The 20459-nt window shown below is 33.3% G+C and overlaps 1 protein-coding gene across 1 annotated transcript in view; it reads right to left on the minus strand.

Moving 5' to 3' along the window:
- Nucleotides 1–1239: 1239 nt before the first annotated feature.
- The window catches only part of LOC148275769 (serine protease inhibitor 88Ea-like), a 46868-nt gene continuing 27648 nt past the window's right edge, over nucleotides 1240–20459 (minus strand). The window contains 9 exon segments of the mRNA XM_088235248.1: nucleotides 1240–3244; nucleotides 5215–5341; nucleotides 7976–8058; nucleotides 8061–8108; nucleotides 8665–8763; nucleotides 11275–11536; nucleotides 12578–12742; nucleotides 13847–14018; nucleotides 17625–17753. Of these exon segments, the coding sequence (XP_088091374.1) occupies nucleotides 3078–3244; nucleotides 5215–5341; nucleotides 7976–8058; nucleotides 8061–8108; nucleotides 8665–8763; nucleotides 11275–11536; nucleotides 12578–12742; nucleotides 13847–14018; nucleotides 17625–17746 (1245 nt within the window). The 5' untranslated portion in view covers nucleotides 17747–17753 and the 3' untranslated portion in view covers nucleotides 1240–3077.

Genomic DNA, 20459 nt, shown 5'->3' on the forward strand with positions numbered 1-20459 from the left:
TAAATTTACTATAGGGATGTGTCAATACCATCCAGACTCGAGACCAAAAATAAATCGTAACAAATTACTGCTTTAGAGTCTGAAAATTTTGATATTTAGATACGTCAAATGTATTGTATATTCTGTTCCGATCATCATTTTCACATCAAAGATTGCATACATTAACACATCACAAATATGTACAATCATCATCATTCCTTTTTGTATCTAATGGTGCATAGGGCACTGCACTGGTACACCAATTGCAGTGTATCTTGATATTTTTTTTTTTACATGAAGGTAAGATAATCAGTCTTACGCTTGAGGCGCCAGTCTAGGGACTATGAAATATTCTATGTTTTATGATATTTGTAAAAAGTGTATGTTTACCTAGTCTCGTTAACTTAATTTTGATGCTTTGTGGTTAAGTATACCTATTATTATTTTGTATTTTTTATTAGTCAATTTAATTTATGTAATTTAACTCAGCGAAAACCAAACGCAGCCTGCATATCACCTATTCTCCTCTACGGATGCAAATCGTGGCACCCCACTAGAGCCCAAAACAGCTAAATTCTGAGTTTTACTAATAGGTGTCTCAGAAGAATCTCGGGTGTGTGGTGGTTTGACTTTGTGAGGAATGAAGTAATAAGAAAACGGATGCAGCAAACTCCGGCGACAACTGTCATCAAGCGGAGGCGATACGGTCGGCTGAGCCATATACTGCAGATGCCTCCTTAGAGCCTTAACCACGCATGCCCACTTTACAAGATATTAAGTTCTCGACGTCCTGGACATCCACTGCTGACTGTTCGTCGGCAGTTTGTGCCAGAACTACGGGACTGGAACCTGACTTGAGAGGACACAAGAGCTGGCAGCCGAAAGAGATGCATGGTGGCTCTTTGTAGAAACCATACATGGAACGATGATGATGACAGTTTGCACCTCATAGTCACTTTTAGTTTTGAGATCGATATCGCATCCACAGAAGGCGCTATGGATGCCTAATTTAAAACATCGCTTCTACGCTGATAATTCATCTTCTCTGCGGCCTCCCGCTGTCCTGGAGGGGGCCGTCGATGAGGATCTTTCGGCGGAACTGATGGACGTAGGAAGAGGCACGAGTTTCGGCTAGCGTCTCGGAGGCGTCTGATGATGTCCACGCGCTCAATGGATGTGTGTACAAAAAGAAAGAAGAATGTAGAAAATGTTCTTTGAACCGTCAATAAATTAATAAATAATAGTAGTAATAAAACTCAATTTATCTGGTAACAATATATTTTATGAAAAAAAATATTATTTACAATTAGAAAACACATTTATAAAAATACAGTAGCCTAAAATACGATTGAAGTATTATATACCATTATGGACTAAATTAATTAATCAAAAATTTTAACAATTTAATAATTAAATTAAAATAAAACAATATTTTACCCAAATAAGTTAAGATACACAATTTTTTCCACATTTTTACTACATACAATAATTAATCTAAGTTCTTTAGAAAAATAAGCCTCAAATCATTTATCCGTATTTGGTGTATGAAAATGTCAACTAAATAAATAAAAGGAAAGTTTTATAAAGACACTGGTGTCGGAATTTCAAAACATATCTTGGAATGGTTTTGGTCTTCTGTATGTGTATATACATATTATTATTTGTCGGCCTCGTGGTGTAATGGTCAGAGCGTTTTCCTACCATCCAAGAGGTCTCGGGTTCGATCCCCAATATTGACATGAAATATTTATTTAAAAGGGTGTTTTTTCACTAGAATATTTCATAGTCCCTTCATGTAACAAAAATGATCAAGATATGTTTAAATTGGTGTACCAGTGCAGTGCCCTATGCACCATTGGGTGCAAAAGGGAATTCTGATGTATATACATACATAAATATATCAAATTTAAGCATTATATTGAAATAGTTAGAGATGATTCAATTTTTTCAATTGTGACAACAGTCGTTAGTTGTCAAAAATGATATTATTTATGGGAAAAATTGGTTTACTTTTGCGACCCCTGATCGGCTATTAAAAGGTCAAAATTTTAAAGTCAATGCGTCGAAAATAATGTATCTTGTTTGACGGATACCGCTTAAAGCAATGGGTAGCAAAATTAAGCAAAACCAAAAGTTGTTTTTCAGGGACTCCGAAATTCTTACAAGTGTCTTAGGAATCCTATACAGATCAATACATTACATACACGCTGAATATGTATGTAATAAATGAGCAATATATTCGTTTTTTTAAATACATAGATGACTTAAAATTTATAAACTAAAGCCCATTTTATATGAATTAGTTTACCGAACAAATAAATTGGTCAAGAGTATGCTTAACAAGCAATATGAAATACGCATGTGTGTCAAAAAAACGCACAATGTGTCAAAAAAAAAAAAAAATTCAGAGTCAAAAATTGAATGCATTTTTATGAGATTCCATTGTATGAAAAAGTGTGTCACGCTGGTCTTTTTACTGATTACTTGGTACATATTTGTAAGCCCAGGCAAAAGAGATCTTATTCTTAGAGGTGGGGGTCAGTGCTATGCAAGCTCCTGACGTCACTGCGACCTGTGACGGTGTGACGGTTCCCCGTAAATAGTTCTCACCCTCCGAGCCTGGATCTATAAAGATCCTGCCTACTGTGTGGAAGGCGAGAGTTTAAATTTTGCCAAATCTCCCCCTCCAAGCCCAGGTCTATAAAGAGCCTGGCCACTATGTGAAAGGTGACAGTTTACATTTTGCTAAATCTCCCCCTCCAAGCCCAGATCCGTTAAGTGTCGGGCTATTAAGTAGGGGGCGAGCTCTTTAATATCCCCAGGTTTAAGCAAAAGATCTTAGTGAAAAATTGTACCAATAATTAATAATTGTACTAATAAGAACTTGTTTTCAATTTTAGCCTTCACAAGTTTTTGCCTAATTTTTATCAAACACACAAGTATGGCAGATCCATGGTCCATAAAATAAGTTTACTAAAATATACAAAGCCAGTTTTCAGACGCGCACAAAAATAACCGATATCGGAGTCATGGAATTCTAAGCTAATTGTATATATCACTCTCTCTCATGGGGCGTCAGGGCTGTGATGATGGTGGGTTTATGACAGCATCTTGGGTTCCCTGAAGACTCCCATGAAGGTGACGGACTGGGAGATGCGATCGAAGATAAAATACACGAAGGGATGATTACAGATGAAACGAGCCGGTTCAGTAGGACGAGAGGAACGGAAGCTGAAAATGGCAGTAGCTGCTGATGCTACCGTGCCTGGAAAAAAAACACATATAAATATATATGAAATATCTTGGCTGAAGTTCATTTTAATTTTCAATTAAATTACTCGCAAAAGGTTAAGCGAAAAAAAAGTTTATCACAAGAAAATAAGTTGTTTTATCATACAAAAACACAACCAACATTCAACTTTTTTTAACTTAACTTTTATTGGTGCAACTGTGCCTCGATTATGAACGCTATCTTCATCTGTATATATCAAGACAATATACTTAACTTCTGCACTATCTGTATCTTACCTCGGTATGTTCTACCTACTTGTCATATCCACATCATATGATCGAAACAAGCCAATGGAATGACCGCAAACAATTAGTCCCCGTTCCTTACGTCATTAACATTTAAAATAGTTCTCATTTATAGTTTGAACAGGCTTCTGTAATAAAAAGTGCTCACTTCAAAGCGATTATAAACTCCAATAAATCCCAATTCAAGCAAAAAATGCTCGCTTGAACATGAATTTTGCATGACTTTTGGAAATCACCTAGACGGTACGCTTAACGATTGTCTATATGTATCCACCGATCAACTACAAAGCCGGCCTTTATAACGTCTCGATACATTCACTCGGAAAGATAGTAAAACAGATGGAAAAAACATATTAACTAAATTATTTTTTTAGAGTGGTAACTTTCTAATGCATATAATCTGTGTCTGACGCCTAGATACTCTTATTTGTTAATAGGAGAGAACCTAGCGACATTACTTTCACATCTAGGCGTTCGTTTTATTAAAGTGACAGTTATGTCGGAATTTAATTCGAGTTCAAAACTTACTTATTTCTCTATCATATTTTTAATAGGCTTTTAAGAAAAAAGTGCCTACCTCAAAATGATTAAAAATTTTAATAAATCATAATTACAGAAAAAATTGCTCGGTGGAGCAAAAATTTTTGACACTTTTAATGCGTAGATAAACGTATCGGGGGGGGGGGGGTTCTAGATCCGTCAGTATAAAATGATGTACTTAAATCAAAACTTGATGGTGGGGTTATCGGTACTATACCTTTGAGTCGGTCGGGAGACTTTTATCTTCAACTATGACGTCATACTGAAGCTATGTCATTTTAGAGCGTAGATATGTGTACCGTGACGTACGCTTCTCCTTGATTCATATTGATGTACCTACCCAAAACTTGAAGGTGGGTGGTTGGTAGTATGTCTTTATAATCGCTAGAAGGAATTTATCTTCAACTATACCGTCGAGGTGAAGGTATGACGTCTTTATCTTCCTGACATAATCGAGGCCCTTGTCCTTAAACAAGCAAAGCCATGCCTTCAATATGATAGTATAGTTGAAGATAAATTCTTTGAGCGATTATAAGGATACACATCGACCTGTATCTTCAAGTTTTGAGGTAAGTAGATCCATAGGTATTAAGAGCCGAGAGCCGAAGTGACCAGTACCCCACTCTTTCGAGTGGGATCCATGAACCATGTCACTTCTGACAAAAATACTCTTTTGCTTCGATTACGATTTATTTTAATTAAAAAATATTTTGAGGTTTCAAATTTTTATCACTGATTTAAAATACGAAAAAGAAATTATTAAATTTTAATTTGACATTGAGCGTGAAGTAAAGTTTGACAGTTAAGACAGCACCATCTAGTGCTAAGTTTGAAAAGTAGTTACAGATCATTTGACGTTTGAGATTACACATATAAATATAATATATTAAAATTTATTGTGTATTAAATCTATGCGTTAATATTCAAACTTTGGGGGCCATTTGAAACAAATCATAAATAACTCGCTATTAGAAAATGGGAATCAAGTTGGGATAGAGTGGAGTTCGAACCTCAGACCTCTGATCCATGAGTCCGCGATACTAACCTCGGGACCACAACCCGGTTTGTTTTTTTTATTTAGAAACTGTTTTACTATTATTTTGAAAAAAAAAGTGAAGAAGATGATTTATACGTGTATATACAAAACACAGTTCATACCATCTTCATCAACACTGATCTTGGCCTTGTGCACCGCATCGTTGAAATGAGGACCCACTTCTCCTGTCAGGCTGCTGAAGTCTGAAGATGGCTCGAACATGTCTCCGACACCCATCTGTTCCAAAACCTGCAATAATGATTTATTTATAAATTTATTGCATAATATAAGTACACATATTTAATGACAGAAAAATCTATATAAAACTATTGAATAGAAAATGAAAACGGAGCGTTCGATTATTTATACATACCTATGAAGGTTTTCATAGTCACTGTTATCAATATGTTTCTTTTTTGGGTGATACCGTGTGTGTTGGATATGTTCTGACGTTTCGACTACCATTGCAGGAGCCATCTTCATCTTCATTTGTGACACAAAACACTCAGTTTACCCTGAATATGGCTCCTGCAATGGTAGCCAAAACGTCGGAACATATCCAACACACATGGTATCACCCAAAAAAGAAACATATTAAATATTTATACATTTACAAAAACATCTTATTATCATTATTGTGTACGTAGTAACCGCCTCACCATTTTCCCTAGGGGTACACAAAGAGGATGGAACACCACATCGTCGGCCTAACTTGTAAAACTCGTGTAAGATCCAAACTTATTTTTGAGCAGGGAAGAGTAAATAGAGTTTTTACTTTATATAAAGTATATAAAAATTCATATACATGTTACAGAAAAAAATATGTATCCCTAACTCTATGAGGCCAAGAGCCTTGTGTTGAGTTGGGATACAACATAATGGAAAGTATTCATATTATTAAAGAATAATAAATTATATAAACATAAATTGGAAGCAAGTTTTTTTTATATGTATTTTTTTAATATTGCAACACTGTACGAATATACAAGTTTTACACGGATACAGATTATTTAAAGTCTGTTAGCAAAAAACACCTAAATATAATTTTTGACCATTTGTGGACCGAGTTAGGGTGACGACATGTTCAGTCCTGAGATACATTCTTAGCTTCTTCCACATACATATATTTAAATTAATTACTTATAAACGCCCAGAGATCTCTTAAAATAAATAGTAAAGAAGAATTTAAAAGAAAGGAAAAACATGCTAACAAGTAAAGGAGCACAAAAGTCACAAAAAGCTCACAAAGTCAACAGATGGAAGAGTTGAGGATATGTGGATGTTTAAACATGGGCAGAATGGTGAATGTCACATAGTGTGTAAAGTGGCCACTTAAACCAGCCAATGACAGGTGCCTAGACTTCCATATTCCCTTCTCAAAAATGTTTTCCCTCTCTGTTGAAATAGATTTAAATATGAACCACTCCCTAGGGAGGAAATCCAGCCAGTCTGCAAGCATTTGGACATAATCAAACATAGTTGAATGTTTTTATTTTTCACAAGTGCACATATTATTTATATCCTTTTACGAAATCTTACCCTGCTGTGTATTTATTTATTTATTATACAGCACAAGTGCCTTTTACAATATGAAATATAATAATATATGAGTTAGTTAGATATACAAAAATTAAAAACTCAAAAAACAATATTATAAAAAGAAATAGAAAAAATAACAAGAAATATATATATATACATGTATGTATGTCAGCAAACAAAAGATATAAAAAATATAAAATGAATAAATACCAGATCATTAGCATAAGTAGCTTTTGCAAATAATTTGTTAGAACATCATAAAATATTTATAAAGAGATGATTTGATTTAAAAATGTCGATATGAGAGGTACATTCGTTTCCTAGTCTGTGTATACGCGGTATTGGTGATTGACAATGATCGCTGGTTCAAACCAGAGAATAGTCTATATTATAGAAAATAGTCTATATTATTGTCACCATCTCTCAAGAGAAGGGTGACAATAATATAGACTATTTTGTTTAGTTCTACATACGTACCAATACTGGTACCTACGGAAATATCTATCGAAGCCGTAGCACGTGACAACAAAATAAATTGTTTTAATTAAATTACAAATTTAAAAGCTTCAATTAAATTAATTTAACAATAGAATCAATATGTAAAGCGCCCTTGAGGTATTTTATTACGAAAATGGCGCTATATAAGTTATCCATAATAATAATAATAATGAAGCTCCCAGTAGAATACCAGCGGTTTGCCGAGATTATTACAGTCTCACAATTCTTTATACGAGACGGAAATGCGTCTCGTACAGTAACCCCGTCATACATTGCTTTCCCACATATTCGTCTACAAACCAAAGAACTACATTTGACTTAATAACCAATTTATAAAGTGGGAATCAATATGTTTAACTTGACTTTAAATATGTTTCTTACTAAGTATTCTATTTTACTTCGAGTTTTAAAATATTTATATATATATATATTTTTAATGTTTTTTACTGTGTTTTCAATACATTTTTTACTTTGTTTTTACTATGTTTTTGCTTCATTTTTAACTACATTTTTACTGTGTTTTTACTACATTTTTTACCATGTATTTACTCTATTTACTTTGTTTTTCACTTTGTTTTTCACTTTGTCCACTATCTTTATAACTGTTTCTATAAATATATCTGTAAAAACTGTTATCAATAGATTACAGTTTTCATATATTTTTTTGACTGTCTTCGAACGGGGTAAATAACCCTAGTTAGATAGTCAAAGCAACTTTGTATAAATTATAATTTTGTGTATTTAATATAATACGATAATATGTACAGAGGAGAGCAAACCTCGAATATCATCAAAGTTACCTCAAATTTTACATTGTAAAATCGGACGAATATAAGAAAGACTCACATCTCGGAGTTGGATAGACTTCTCCATTGTGAATTTGGGGAACTGAACTTCCACTTGTCGCGGCATGAGAGCACCTTCTTCACAACAGAGGCCAGTGTCTCCAGCGTCAGCTTCTCCAGGATTTCGTCCACTCCTAAAAGATAAAAATAAACCACAATAAGAATCTTCTTGTGGAAGTGAGGAACATTGCTTCATATGGTTCCGATGCTACTAAGACCCGTGTAGGTCCATTGCTACGGGTCCCTCTTCTCTTCCTTAAAGAAGGCTATAAAAAAAGGGGCGAGTGCTTTTAAAAAAAATTATTTAAGATTTTATAAAACATATTATAAGGTCACATCATGCTACGTCTCGCCTGGTCAGTGTAGTCGTGTGCTTTTTAACGTTGAATTTAATTTTGACACAAATAAAAATTTTCATAATTCATAATAAATAAAACAACTTTGTTTTTAACACTTTTTTTTTTTTCGCTGACCAGTTTCAAAGCTGAACAAGCTTCTTTCTCAAGGAACCACGTTAAAAACCTACTTAAACATGTCCAACAAAGTCAATTGCTTTGACGAAGAAACTCATTTACGAGCAGCTTGACAATGAGTTTTTATTTCCCAGATATTTGGAAATCCGGATGACGAGTTCAGATAAACGGATTTCTACTGTGCCTATAACAGTCAAGAAAACTTTGAAGAGCTTACCGTTTTGTTTAGCGAAAGGCGGCAGAAGGACAAACATGCTGACATCATCCCCTTTGTACTGCATTTCCAGAATATGTGCTCCCAACTCTTCACTGACACCTACAAATAAAGCAATAAATTCACAATTCACTCTGTTTCTTCCAGAATGCAATAGACTAAATTATAGACGTCCAACCAGTGGCGGCTTTCTCTTTTGTCCATTGGGTCAATGCCCCCCAAAATTTGCCACCAATTGGAATTAATTACTTAAACTACATTATTAAGAAAGTATATAATATAATGCGATTGGGTTACATAATATTTTTTCAATCATCATTTATTCAAATATATAAGGACCTATTAATCTTCATGTTTTTATGGATGTTATCTAGAATACTATTAAAGCACGTGTGCTGTCAAATATTCATGTTATGTCCAATGTGCGGGTATTTTCTGGAACTGTCCCAAAACATTAGCTATTATTATTAAATAATAATCAATTTTGTCAATTTTTCAAAGCACCATTTTCGTGAGTAATCACTTCAAGGGCGCTGTACATTATACTTAAATAAAAAAAAAAATAAGTCTATCTACAGGCTAACTCTTGATTACTATTTACTAACAGACAAATTTTACAAATCATGTAAAACACATAATATGGTACTTCTAAAAATTACATCTAAAAAATAGCACTTTTCAAGTCAGGAAATGATTTCACAAAAAAACAAGTTTTCAATTAATCTCTGAAAAGGGACAATTTCAAACTTCCGAAGGTAGAGCATTCCACGCCAAAGGTCCGGCTATTGAAAAAGCCCTATCGCTAAATTTGGATCTCTGGTTGCGTGAATGACGTTGTATCACCTTCCCTACAGCAGAACAGGAGGCCGAGCGGATGGTGAAGCGCCTATCTGCCAGCTCGTTCGGAACGCAGAGTTCCTTAAGGTATTGAGGAGCCGTGTTATACATCGCCTTGTACATTAACCAACACCGCTTGTACTCGGCTCTTTCTGGAAAACGTAACCAGTGAAGACTTTGAAGCAACGGTGTAATGTGATCGTACTTGAATACACCAAATATCAACCTAGCAGCTGCATTCAGAATGGACTGCAATCGCTCCATTGTATATTTAGGCAAGCCAGCATATATTCCATTGCAATAATCTCTAATGTCTCATCTCTAGATTTTCTCATGAGAAAGAAAGAGATAAAACGTCCCGTGCGTACATGAACATTTGAACATTTCGCTCAAAATTAGTTCGAACGTGGGCATTGTCCCCATTTGTGGTAAAGATAAAAATATGAAACAAGGAAGATAATAATATAACATTGGCCTAGATCTAAACTGGAAGAGATACGATGATAAATGAATTCCTAAGTTGCACAATAAGTTTTTCTGGGTTATTATGCCGTGTGTCGTTCGTACTCTTTACCGACGTTTCGGATCGCGTTACAGCGTCCATCATCAGGGTTTATGTTATTTATGTATAAATATGTGTTATGTTAGGTACTTAGAATTTGTACACACCCAGAAAAACTTATTACATTTTAAGGACTATAGTAATTTTTAATTTGTGGAATTACAATGACGACAGTTGGGAGTGAAAGATGTTTTTCAACGTTAAAGCGAATTAAGACCTTTTTAAGAAACTCTATGAGCCAAGATAAAGTGCACTCGCTATGTTAGGTTTAATTTGTGTATCATATTGGAAAAATCTATATAGACATAGATATATTTGTGTATTTTTACCAAAAAAAATGTGTGATAATGAGGAATTCCACTGTTTTCTAAATTATTTTTTTTCTATTAGCATACTATTTAACTAAGCAAATATATACGTTCATGTCTGTGCGTAGATGGCTAGGAGTGTACATTCTGTATTTTCATTTATTTTAATTTATTATCTCCATGGAAAACGCAAATGTCAACAATTATTCTTTTCTCACTTAAAATTCTTATTTATTTTTTTGTCACATTTAATGTTTATATCTTTTTAATTTATGAAAACTTAATTGGTCTTGCTCATTTCTGTTATGGTTGTTTTTACGAACGTTTCGATTTAGAAAAACCTAGAAAGTTGACATAATCTCTGGTTGAAATGTCAATTATACAAATTATATATTTTTTTTTCTATGGTCAAAACGTTGCGGGGGCTTTAAGCGGAAACCGGAAACACTACACGTAGATATAAGGAGTGACGTCATTATTTACGATTTTAAAATGAATACTATTTTTAACATTTTTTATTTATTTTTGCGTGCGTTTTTGAGATATTTCATCCTACTCCAAAATTTTTTAATATTCACGTGTACACGAAAACATTTTAAAAATTTAATTCCGGATTGGGCTGGAATTCCTCATTATTATGAAATACAAGTACACATGTACCTATTTAGTAAAAAAAAAATGACCCCCCCATTTTTAACCCCTTCAGCCGCCACTACATCCAACAAAAGCGACTTCGCTTATGTGTATGTGTATTCAATGAGGAATACATACGGTAAAAATAAGAGCATTAAAGTATAAATTTGGTAGGGGCAAGCGCTCTAACATCCTCAGGTTTAACAAATATTTCCCGAGGATGAGGCTTCTTTTGCACCAAATTTAGATATCGGTCAAAAAGTAAATTCTTACCGTGGTTGAATTTCCCCTTCTGCCTCATCATCTGCACGAAGGTCTGGCGATCGGGGCTGATGTAGAACACCTCCTTGCTGGTCCCGTCCGACTGGAACTTGGAACTCCACAGCCCCTTGAAGTGTGCGGCGTTCACCAGCACCAGCTGCGTGTCAGAGTCGATGCCGTCGCTGGGAATCAGGTCCTTGATGTTGTTCTTGGTGATGGAGGCAACCCAGTCGTTGATGTGGACCCTCGACGGCTCTGGATTCTTCTTGAAGTCCTGGGATGAAAAACATTTATTAAAATCATTACACTGGCTACGTTTTCCACACAAGGTGGAATACAAACTCTGTTGGTTTATGTATAAATCACTGCACAACTCTGCTCCGGAATATCTAAGGGAACTCTGCATTCCAGATGAACCAGCTGACAGGCATCTTATGCTTAGATCAGCTACGTCTACGGTGAGAGGAAACGTTATTATACGTCTACGCAAACAGCGCACTAAATTTAGTGAATGTGCATTTGCAGTCGAGGGCCCTAATGGCATGGAATGCTCTCCCAGCAGAGGTGCAAGGCTGTGAAAGTGAAGTGATGTTTCGTAAAAAACTTAAAATCCACTTGTTCTCTAAATTATTTGAATAAATCCGTAGCATGTGATAACAAAATAAATTGTTTTAATTAAATTACAAATTTAAAAGCTTCAATTCAATTTATTTATCTATAGAATCACTATGTACAGTGCCCTTAAGGTATTATATTACGAAAATGGCGATATATAAGTTATCTATAATAATAATAATAATAATAATAGACATTTTGTAAGTATTGCCAGGGTGGTCGATATTTTTACCCGGTTTTCTATTAATAAACCTTAGTATAGTATTAAACGGTAGGTATTAATTTACTTCATTACTTAATGATAATTTAATTATTTTTGTGTTTTCCTAATAAAAGTACCTGTTATTTTTTATAGTCCAGTCAGTAAAATATTTGTTGTGGTAAAACATAACATTACAGTACACAAAATTATATATATGTGTTTTATGATAATAAATTGTTCGCAGTCTGGTAACATTACGCGCTATCTGATATATCATGATTCTATGAGTGGAATTATTTTCACAATACTAGAACCAATTAAAAATAATCCTCTCTTAATCTAATAAAACATAATATGGAAGAAGACAGTTTACATAATTGTGTGTGTGCGACGTTTATTTTCATGAATCTGAATTTATATTGTGTTACAGTTTATAATATGTCATTTTTGATTAGCCACTGTGACTTAATGAAACGAGATATTGATGTGAGCTCTTACCAGCTTCTCAATTTCCTTCTGGAAGAAGTCCAGCATACACTGGCGGACGGGAAGGTTCTTGTCCACGTAGACTCGATTAGCCGAGTCGAACTGGTAGCTGTCCGAGGGCTCCACGCTGCGGAGGTATTGGTCCAGCCGATATGCTCTCATCAGGTCCACTTTACTCTGCGGGAGAGAGGGAGGAATGGTTAAGGAATTCCTAGAACCACACAATCAAAGATCGGAAGCCACACATTCATTATGACGAATAGTTGAAGACAAATTCTCCCGACCGATTACAAAGGGACAATATCGACCCTGTATCTTCAAGTTTAGAGGTGAGTACACCGATAGGTATCGGTGGAACCTGTACCATACGGAACACATATCTTCGGACTGAAAGTGACGACAATCATGTTCAAGCGAGCACTTTTTCAACAATGTGTGAGTATGTCCAAATGCTTGCAGACTGGCTGGATTTCCTCCCTAGGGATTCATATCTTAATTTGTTGCAACAGAGGAAAAAGTGGATGTTTAAACATGGACAGAATGGTGAATGTTACACAGTGTGTCACGTGACCACTTAAACCAGCCAATGACAGATCAAAAGCACTGTAAATGCCTATTCCATATTCCCTTCTCAAAAATGTTTTCCCTCTCTGTTGCAACAAATTTAGTTATAAATAACTCCCTAGGGAGGAAATCCAGCCTGTCTGCAAACATTTGAACATACTCAAATTATTGTTAAAAATATGCTACGTAAAAGCAAACACAATATCTTGTAAATCAGATTTCAAGGATATCCGGTTTGCGTACCGTAAACAAACCAATCAGAAGAACTGACAGAGAAGAACCCCTGATGTCACACGTGGAGTTATTTCAGAAATACAAAACCTTAAAAAATCATAGCGCTGATGATATGATATATTTAAAAAAGGCTTAGTTTAATAGTCTATTAACAAATAAATGTAATTTTAAAAAGACACTGAACTTCCTCATTGGGCCTCTATGCGTAGTTTGACATTTATAAGAAATAAAAAAAAATTGGTCAAAGCTTTGTGAACATACACAATACCTACTTTTTACAATGTTTATCCGAAAGGTTTTTACACGTTTTCATGTCGCAGGTAGTCATATTTGTTTCAATTCTAAACGTCTAGCTGGCGGTCAAAAATATATTAGAAGAGTCTTCGTAGGTACCTCGGTAGATATATTTATTAAAAAAGTTAAGTATCCCCTCTACCTAGAAACACACACAGATGAAGATAGAATGTGAAAGTGAAGCCTTACCTCATTTCCGAGTTGAAGAGACGTTCGGAGCGCTCCCTCTGTCTGATTGGCTGACGTGAAGAAGGCCAGCAGGAGGGAGTGGTACACCGAGTAGGGAGAGAAGAACACATTGTCAGCTCCTTTCTTCTTGTTAATGGCCTCGAAGAGCCGCAGGGTAAAGGCTTGTTGACCTCTGGAAGTTAAACCAAACTAATTGAAGAGCCTGTTAATAAATATTTACAGTCTTATGATTTACGCGAGTGACCTGTCGTTGGGTGGTTTACACACCGTGTAACACTCACCGTTCTGCCTATATTTGAACATCTCACAAATAAATTACTTCGGAGAATGAATGTTAAATTTCATTAGTCCAAGATTTTTTATATTTTTTTTAATTTAATTTTTTTTGTTTTCTTATAATAAACATAATAATAAAACAGAGTATTAAAAAAATAAAGCATAATTACATATCAACGAAATAAATATTAATAGAAAAATAGTAAACAAAAAATCCCACAAAGGCATGGCCTGTTCGTGGGATTGTTCAATAATCTTGCGAAAACCATTTTAGCATGGAAGATCTTCAAAAAAAAAAAAAAACTGAAAATATACCTACAATTTCTATACTTCTTCATGGACCAGGTGGATTTATCAACAATTGAAGGAATATAGATGTTCAAATATAGGCAGAATGGTGTATGTTACACGGTGTGTAAAGTGGCCACTTAAATTTATTTATTTATATTTGGATAATTTATACAGCACCGTTTTTGTGAAAATCACCTCAAGGGCGCTGGACCAGCCAATGACAGATCATAAGCCCTGTAGACGCCTAGACTGCTATATTACCTTCTCTAAAATGTTCTTCATCTCTGTTGTAATACGTAGGTATATTTTCAGTTAATTTTTTTAAATTAATTTTTTAGTTAATGTTATTACTATAACTCTCCAAAAAAAGAGACTAACTCTTGTGCTTGGAGAGATTTACGCTGTTTTAATTGTTTATTTATAAGAGTTTATATAATTTTAAATACAAGTACATGAAAAGAAAAATAAAAACATAAGATATATAAAGAAAAAACCTAAAACAATAATACTAATTAAAAATTAATGTTGTTTTTACACGAGTTCAAAAAATTTCTTTAGATTAACTTTATTTATTTAACTTTTTGTACATAATGTTATTTGTACATTGGCGGGCTTATTGCCAAATGGCAATTTCTTCCAACCAACCAATAAAATAAAAGTTTTATAATTCAAGTCACAGTCATTTTAAATTTATTTATTGATATATTATTTTTAATAGTTTTTAGTTCATTGGGAAGATTATTATAATTTTTTATACCTTTGAAGACAAAGCTATTTGACCATGACTTGTATGGAATTTGGGAATTTTAATATTATGTTGGTATCTGAGTGACTTATTCATCTCAAATTCTTTTATTTTTTCTTTTTTATATATTTGTATAATAGATTATTATTTATTTTGTAAGCTGTAGTTATTAAATACATTTATAATTTATTTTGAATATAAATGGGATAGGTATTAAATAAAAATGTTAGATTGCTGTTAGAAATTTGACAGCAGAGAAAGAAAAAAAAATACGGAGCACACAGGTAAAAGGGGTTAAATTTATTCAGACTAATGAGTTTGTAATAAGTTGTGGACTACATACAAGTATGTCAATATCAGCAAACACTGATGGTCATGACCTTTCTTCTATAATGACACAGCATTATTAAAAATTACTATATTTTATTCTGATTCCTATACAGCTTAGTTTTTATCACCTACAAATATCATTAATGATACAAAATAGAAATAAATTGCAAAAGGAAGTTAAATGTATCCGCGGGAAATATTTGCAACGCAATAAAGGACATATTATATCATTAATTAAGTATGTGTTTTAGAGGACCTTGGCCTATAATCACATTATGATTGCTAATTTTTTTTTAATATTACACAAATAAACATATTCTTATTGATATTGATGTTTTTTGTTGATATTTCTTGATAAAACTCCCCGTCTAAAAATCAAATTATTGTGCTAACTTTATCTTTTAAAATGTGTATTTCCCACTCTGTTGTATTTCGCCGTGTGTTCTTTTCTGTTCTTCTCCCACCTTTTAAATAATAAAAGCTTAATCCCAATTTCGGTCCAAAAACTCCCAAAAATTAACTGTTTAGCAAACTAGTTGTAAATATTTATGTTTTCTGTCCCCTGTTCAAATAATTATTTGAACTTATCTCTCTTAGCTTTGTACTTACAGCCAATCTGCCAAACAAAATGGATTTTTCACCCTTAAAAAAAGTCGCACTGTATCACAGACAAATTATTAAATAATAAAGTAGACTCTTTTAACAATGTTTGATTATGTCCAAATGCTTGCAGACTGGCTGACTTCCTACCTAGGGAGTTGTTCATATTTAAATTTATTTCAACAGAGAGGGAAAAATTTTCTGAGAAGGTAATATGGAAGTCTAGGCATTTACAGGTAAATGTAAATGCCTAGACTTCCATAATTTCCCGTAGGGCTGAAGTTCCTCATTGCGCCGCTTTGTTTAGTTTGACCATAGAATTAAGAATAGTCCAGAAGGAGCGTAGAATCATATTTGAATACATCGGACTGTGTCCAATAATTCCCCCACTTAGACACACTTTTGCCGCGCGCATACTTGAAGTCACCGAGTAATATTGCCAGATCGCGAAGAATATAACCAGAACACAAATGTAAAGTAAAAAAAAGTAATATTTGAATGCATCGGGCTGTGTCCAAAAATTCCCCCGCTTTGCCCACTTTCACCGCGCGCATTCGTGAAGTCGCCGCGTAATGTTGCCAGATGGGAAAAAATATAATCATAACATAAATGTTAGGCAAAAAAAGCAATTTGTTAATTTTTCTAAAATTTTACTGTGCACTCGGAAACATTGATTGGCACAACAGAGTAGATAAGTAACGGGTCATTTAATAAGAGTAATTGAATAAATTAACTTTGAACTTAAAATATAAAACAAATTTTATTTTACATAAAACGGATATTTTTATATCATGCTAAATAATATTTTATGTTTTAAATTTATGTTTTAATGTCCACCACTGCGTTATTTAATCCGAGGTTCAATTTTCATTATTTCTCTTATTATATGAGCAAAGTAGGGTAAAACATTTTACTACCCTGGCAACACTAACGAAATTTCCATTTTGTTTCTTCGACAATCTGACAGATGGCAAAATAATTCAATTTTTACGTAATGCATTTGTGACTACACATTCATTTGATAATTACACATGAAATGTTATTGCATCCTGTTTCTTTAAGATCCTAGCAGTATTTCTACACTTTAAAATGACCCAACACGGCATTGTTAAATTCGAATCAGGAGCTGCGTACTGAGCGACGTCTACAAAGAAAAAAGAAACTAATGGGTCAAAACTTAAACCTACTCATTTATGAATAGTTAGTCGCCTTCTGTTTGATGTGTGTATGCGGTTTCTGGACTATTCTTAATTCTATGAGTTTGACGTTTAAAAAAATTATACATATTTGAATATTTTTAAGCTTTGTTGATCGCTCGTTAACAAATATATACCAATTAAAAGTTAAACAATCCTTTTTACAGTATTTATCCAAAGGGTTTTTACACGCTTTCATGACACAAGCAGGCATTTGGGTTTCGATTCTAAACGTCCACCCGGCTGGCGGGCGAAAAACGACTATTTATTTTCAATTTCACATTTTTCTATTTTTGGACGATGACTGGCGATAATTAAATTTAATAAATAAATAAATTACCTGTAAAGTGCAACTCTGGAACTGTTTTGTACATTGGAATTACTATCTTCAGCAGTTACACACTGCGATTTGATATAAGGGCAACTAACTATCACCAATATGGCCAAAATTAACAGCTTCATCTTGAATCTAGAACAAAAAATAACATGATTAATAATATGATAATAACTTAATTAGTCGATTTATTATTGTTGTGAAATCGCTGTCATCAAAATCAAGTAATTATTTCCCATTCATGATGTACAAAGAACAATTAACTTATTGGTTAATAGAGGATATTTTGTTTTGTTGGCTGACAAAACTAAAATAATATTTTGTAAAAAAAATCATTTTTATTTTGATCTAATATGATACATTTTAAGAAATTAATGCCTACTGATTGAATATGCACGCTTTCAAAAAATATCTAAACTGAACGTTATTTAACAAGAAAGCATTTCTTTGCACTGCAAACATGAAATATTACGATGTCAAAATTTTTTCAAACATTTTTAATTTGAAGGATGTTTTTATGTCAGTTAAAAGAAAACTGTTTTACCTACCGATGCCTACTATATTTCCAACGAAGCTGCAATTTATATGAAAAACGAAAATGTATAGTCATAATAACTTCCGCGTTTTAATATAAGGAGAAAATAAATTAGGGCAAAAAACAACAGTTTTTTTTATGTGTTTTGTTTTTATTTTTTTCTCATGTTACGTGACAATAATACTGTTTTGTATTTCAGTAAATCGATATATTATTATCTAATGAATCGAGTATGTTGAATAATAGACCGCATGCAATGTTGAATTTCACAAAACGACAGCCGTGATCTACAAATCGCCAATAACAACAAAAGAGTAAATTCCATCAGTATGAAACTAAGTCGAAAAATAGTAAAGCGTATACATCATTAAAATTTTAAGTAGAGAAAATACAATGACTTTTTCATAAATAAGCCGCAAAATAAACTTTCACATAATTTTACGGGAAATGTTTGGTAAAATTATTTTAAAACTAATGAACTTATTTTTTATAATGAAACGTTATAGATGAAACAAGGCGCTTTTAGGGGATTTTAGATGGTAATATATCTTTTCCCAGAATTCTAAATAATTATAACACGTTTTTTACTGAAATCGATATATATTTCCTCAAGAAAGGAGGAAGGCTGATGTGTGACTCCGCATGGACCCGCCGGCGAAAGCATTTTTAAGTCCGAGTAAACCAAAAACTTTTTCTTTTATTTTTTATTTCATTGTAATGGTTTTTTTTTTACTTGTGAATAGTGCTTTTTAAATGTACGCTTTTTTTCTTCTTTTTTTGACATTGTATTTAGTAATGAACAGAAAACTATAATTGGTCTATAGTTTTGGTTTGTAAATATTGTAATTTTTTTGTTGTTTTCTTTTAATAAATAAATAAATAAAATGAAAAACAAACGATATCTAGGGACGCACGAATTTCACACATGCCACGCCAATCCACCCGGCCCGGTAATTTTACCGGCGTTAATTTTTTATGCGTTTGTAGGATGTACGCGGTAAAGTAACCGGGCCGGGTGGATTTGCGAGGCATGTGTGAAAAGGGCAATAGTGTGTTGAAAAATCTTAAGTATTTGTTGAATTCGATCAAGCCATGTCTCTCTCGCATACATTACCATTTAAATTTTGTGCGGGAGGGGTAAATTTGTCGAGTGTAAGATTATCAGTGTTACGCTTCTGATGGTACGAAACATGTAGTACCTACGCTCGGGACTATATAGTAACAGTAGGAACCTAGTTCAAAAACCTATTTTAAATAAATAGTTCTTGTCAGTCCTATCGGAAATCGATCCCGGGATCTCAAGCATAAGTGGAAATAAGATTTACGTATGTGTGTAAATAAATTTATGTTTGATTCTTTAAAAAATCAGTGTTTACAAAGATTTAATCAGTTTTAATCGAATTTTACGACTATGAAATTGATTGACCGTGCATAACTGTGCTATTGTATTGTAAATTCAGCAGTTTTCTATTAAAAAGGCATTTACTGCGAAAGTAAATTTGTTAAAACGTCATATTATGGCGAAAACACATGTGAAATATATACCTATAATTAAACAAAAACTATTTTACGTGTTTTTAAATTATTTATTTAAAAAAGCAAAAAGCACAATGGTAAGGATGTTAATGTTTTTTTACGTGCTACGTCGGATATTTTTTTACGTAGGATGTTAATCACGCATCACGCCATAGTGCACCGGCGGGTATGACGTGTGACGTCAAAATGGCGTAACGCCAAATGCTAGCTGCTTTGTACGCGGTCGTTTTTAAATCCGAAAATTATAGATGAAAACTTATGTTTTATACATTGAAAAACATATCATTAGAATGGTAAAAATGTTATACGTCGAAGCTTTGTTTACAAAAAAATCAAATAGGTATCTACAAATGATTATTGTTGAATTTTAGTATGTCAACTAGTTTGTGTCAATTGTAATATTGTTTTTATACCTCTTGAAACTTAAATTCCAAGTTAAAAAAAATAGCTAGGTAGATTGGTAAAATGTAACCTCAATTGTCCGGAAATATTTATTGAAATTCACAGATATGACTTGTTTATAATTAAATTTGTATTCTAAAACGATGCCTTTGTTATTTTTAATACCTGTGTCGCATATCTTAATCAGCGATGCACAGTAAATAAAAATGCTACAAGTTCATTTAAATATTCTATCTTCCTTTTTTTAATGATTTTTCACCTAATGTGTTTTAATAAACTCTACTTTTTGGAGAAATTCTCATGCTTTCTGCTCTGCGAAACTGGTGGTAATGTATATTTTGCGATTGATTTTATTTGCATTTATTGTT

This window comes from Micrasema longulum, unplaced genomic scaffold, assembly GCF_059751315.1.
Source record: "Micrasema longulum isolate JH-2025_06_02 unplaced genomic scaffold, ASM5975131v1 h1tg001345l, whole genome shotgun sequence".
Taxonomy (NCBI): Eukaryota; Metazoa; Arthropoda; class Insecta; order Trichoptera; family Brachycentridae; genus Micrasema; species Micrasema longulum.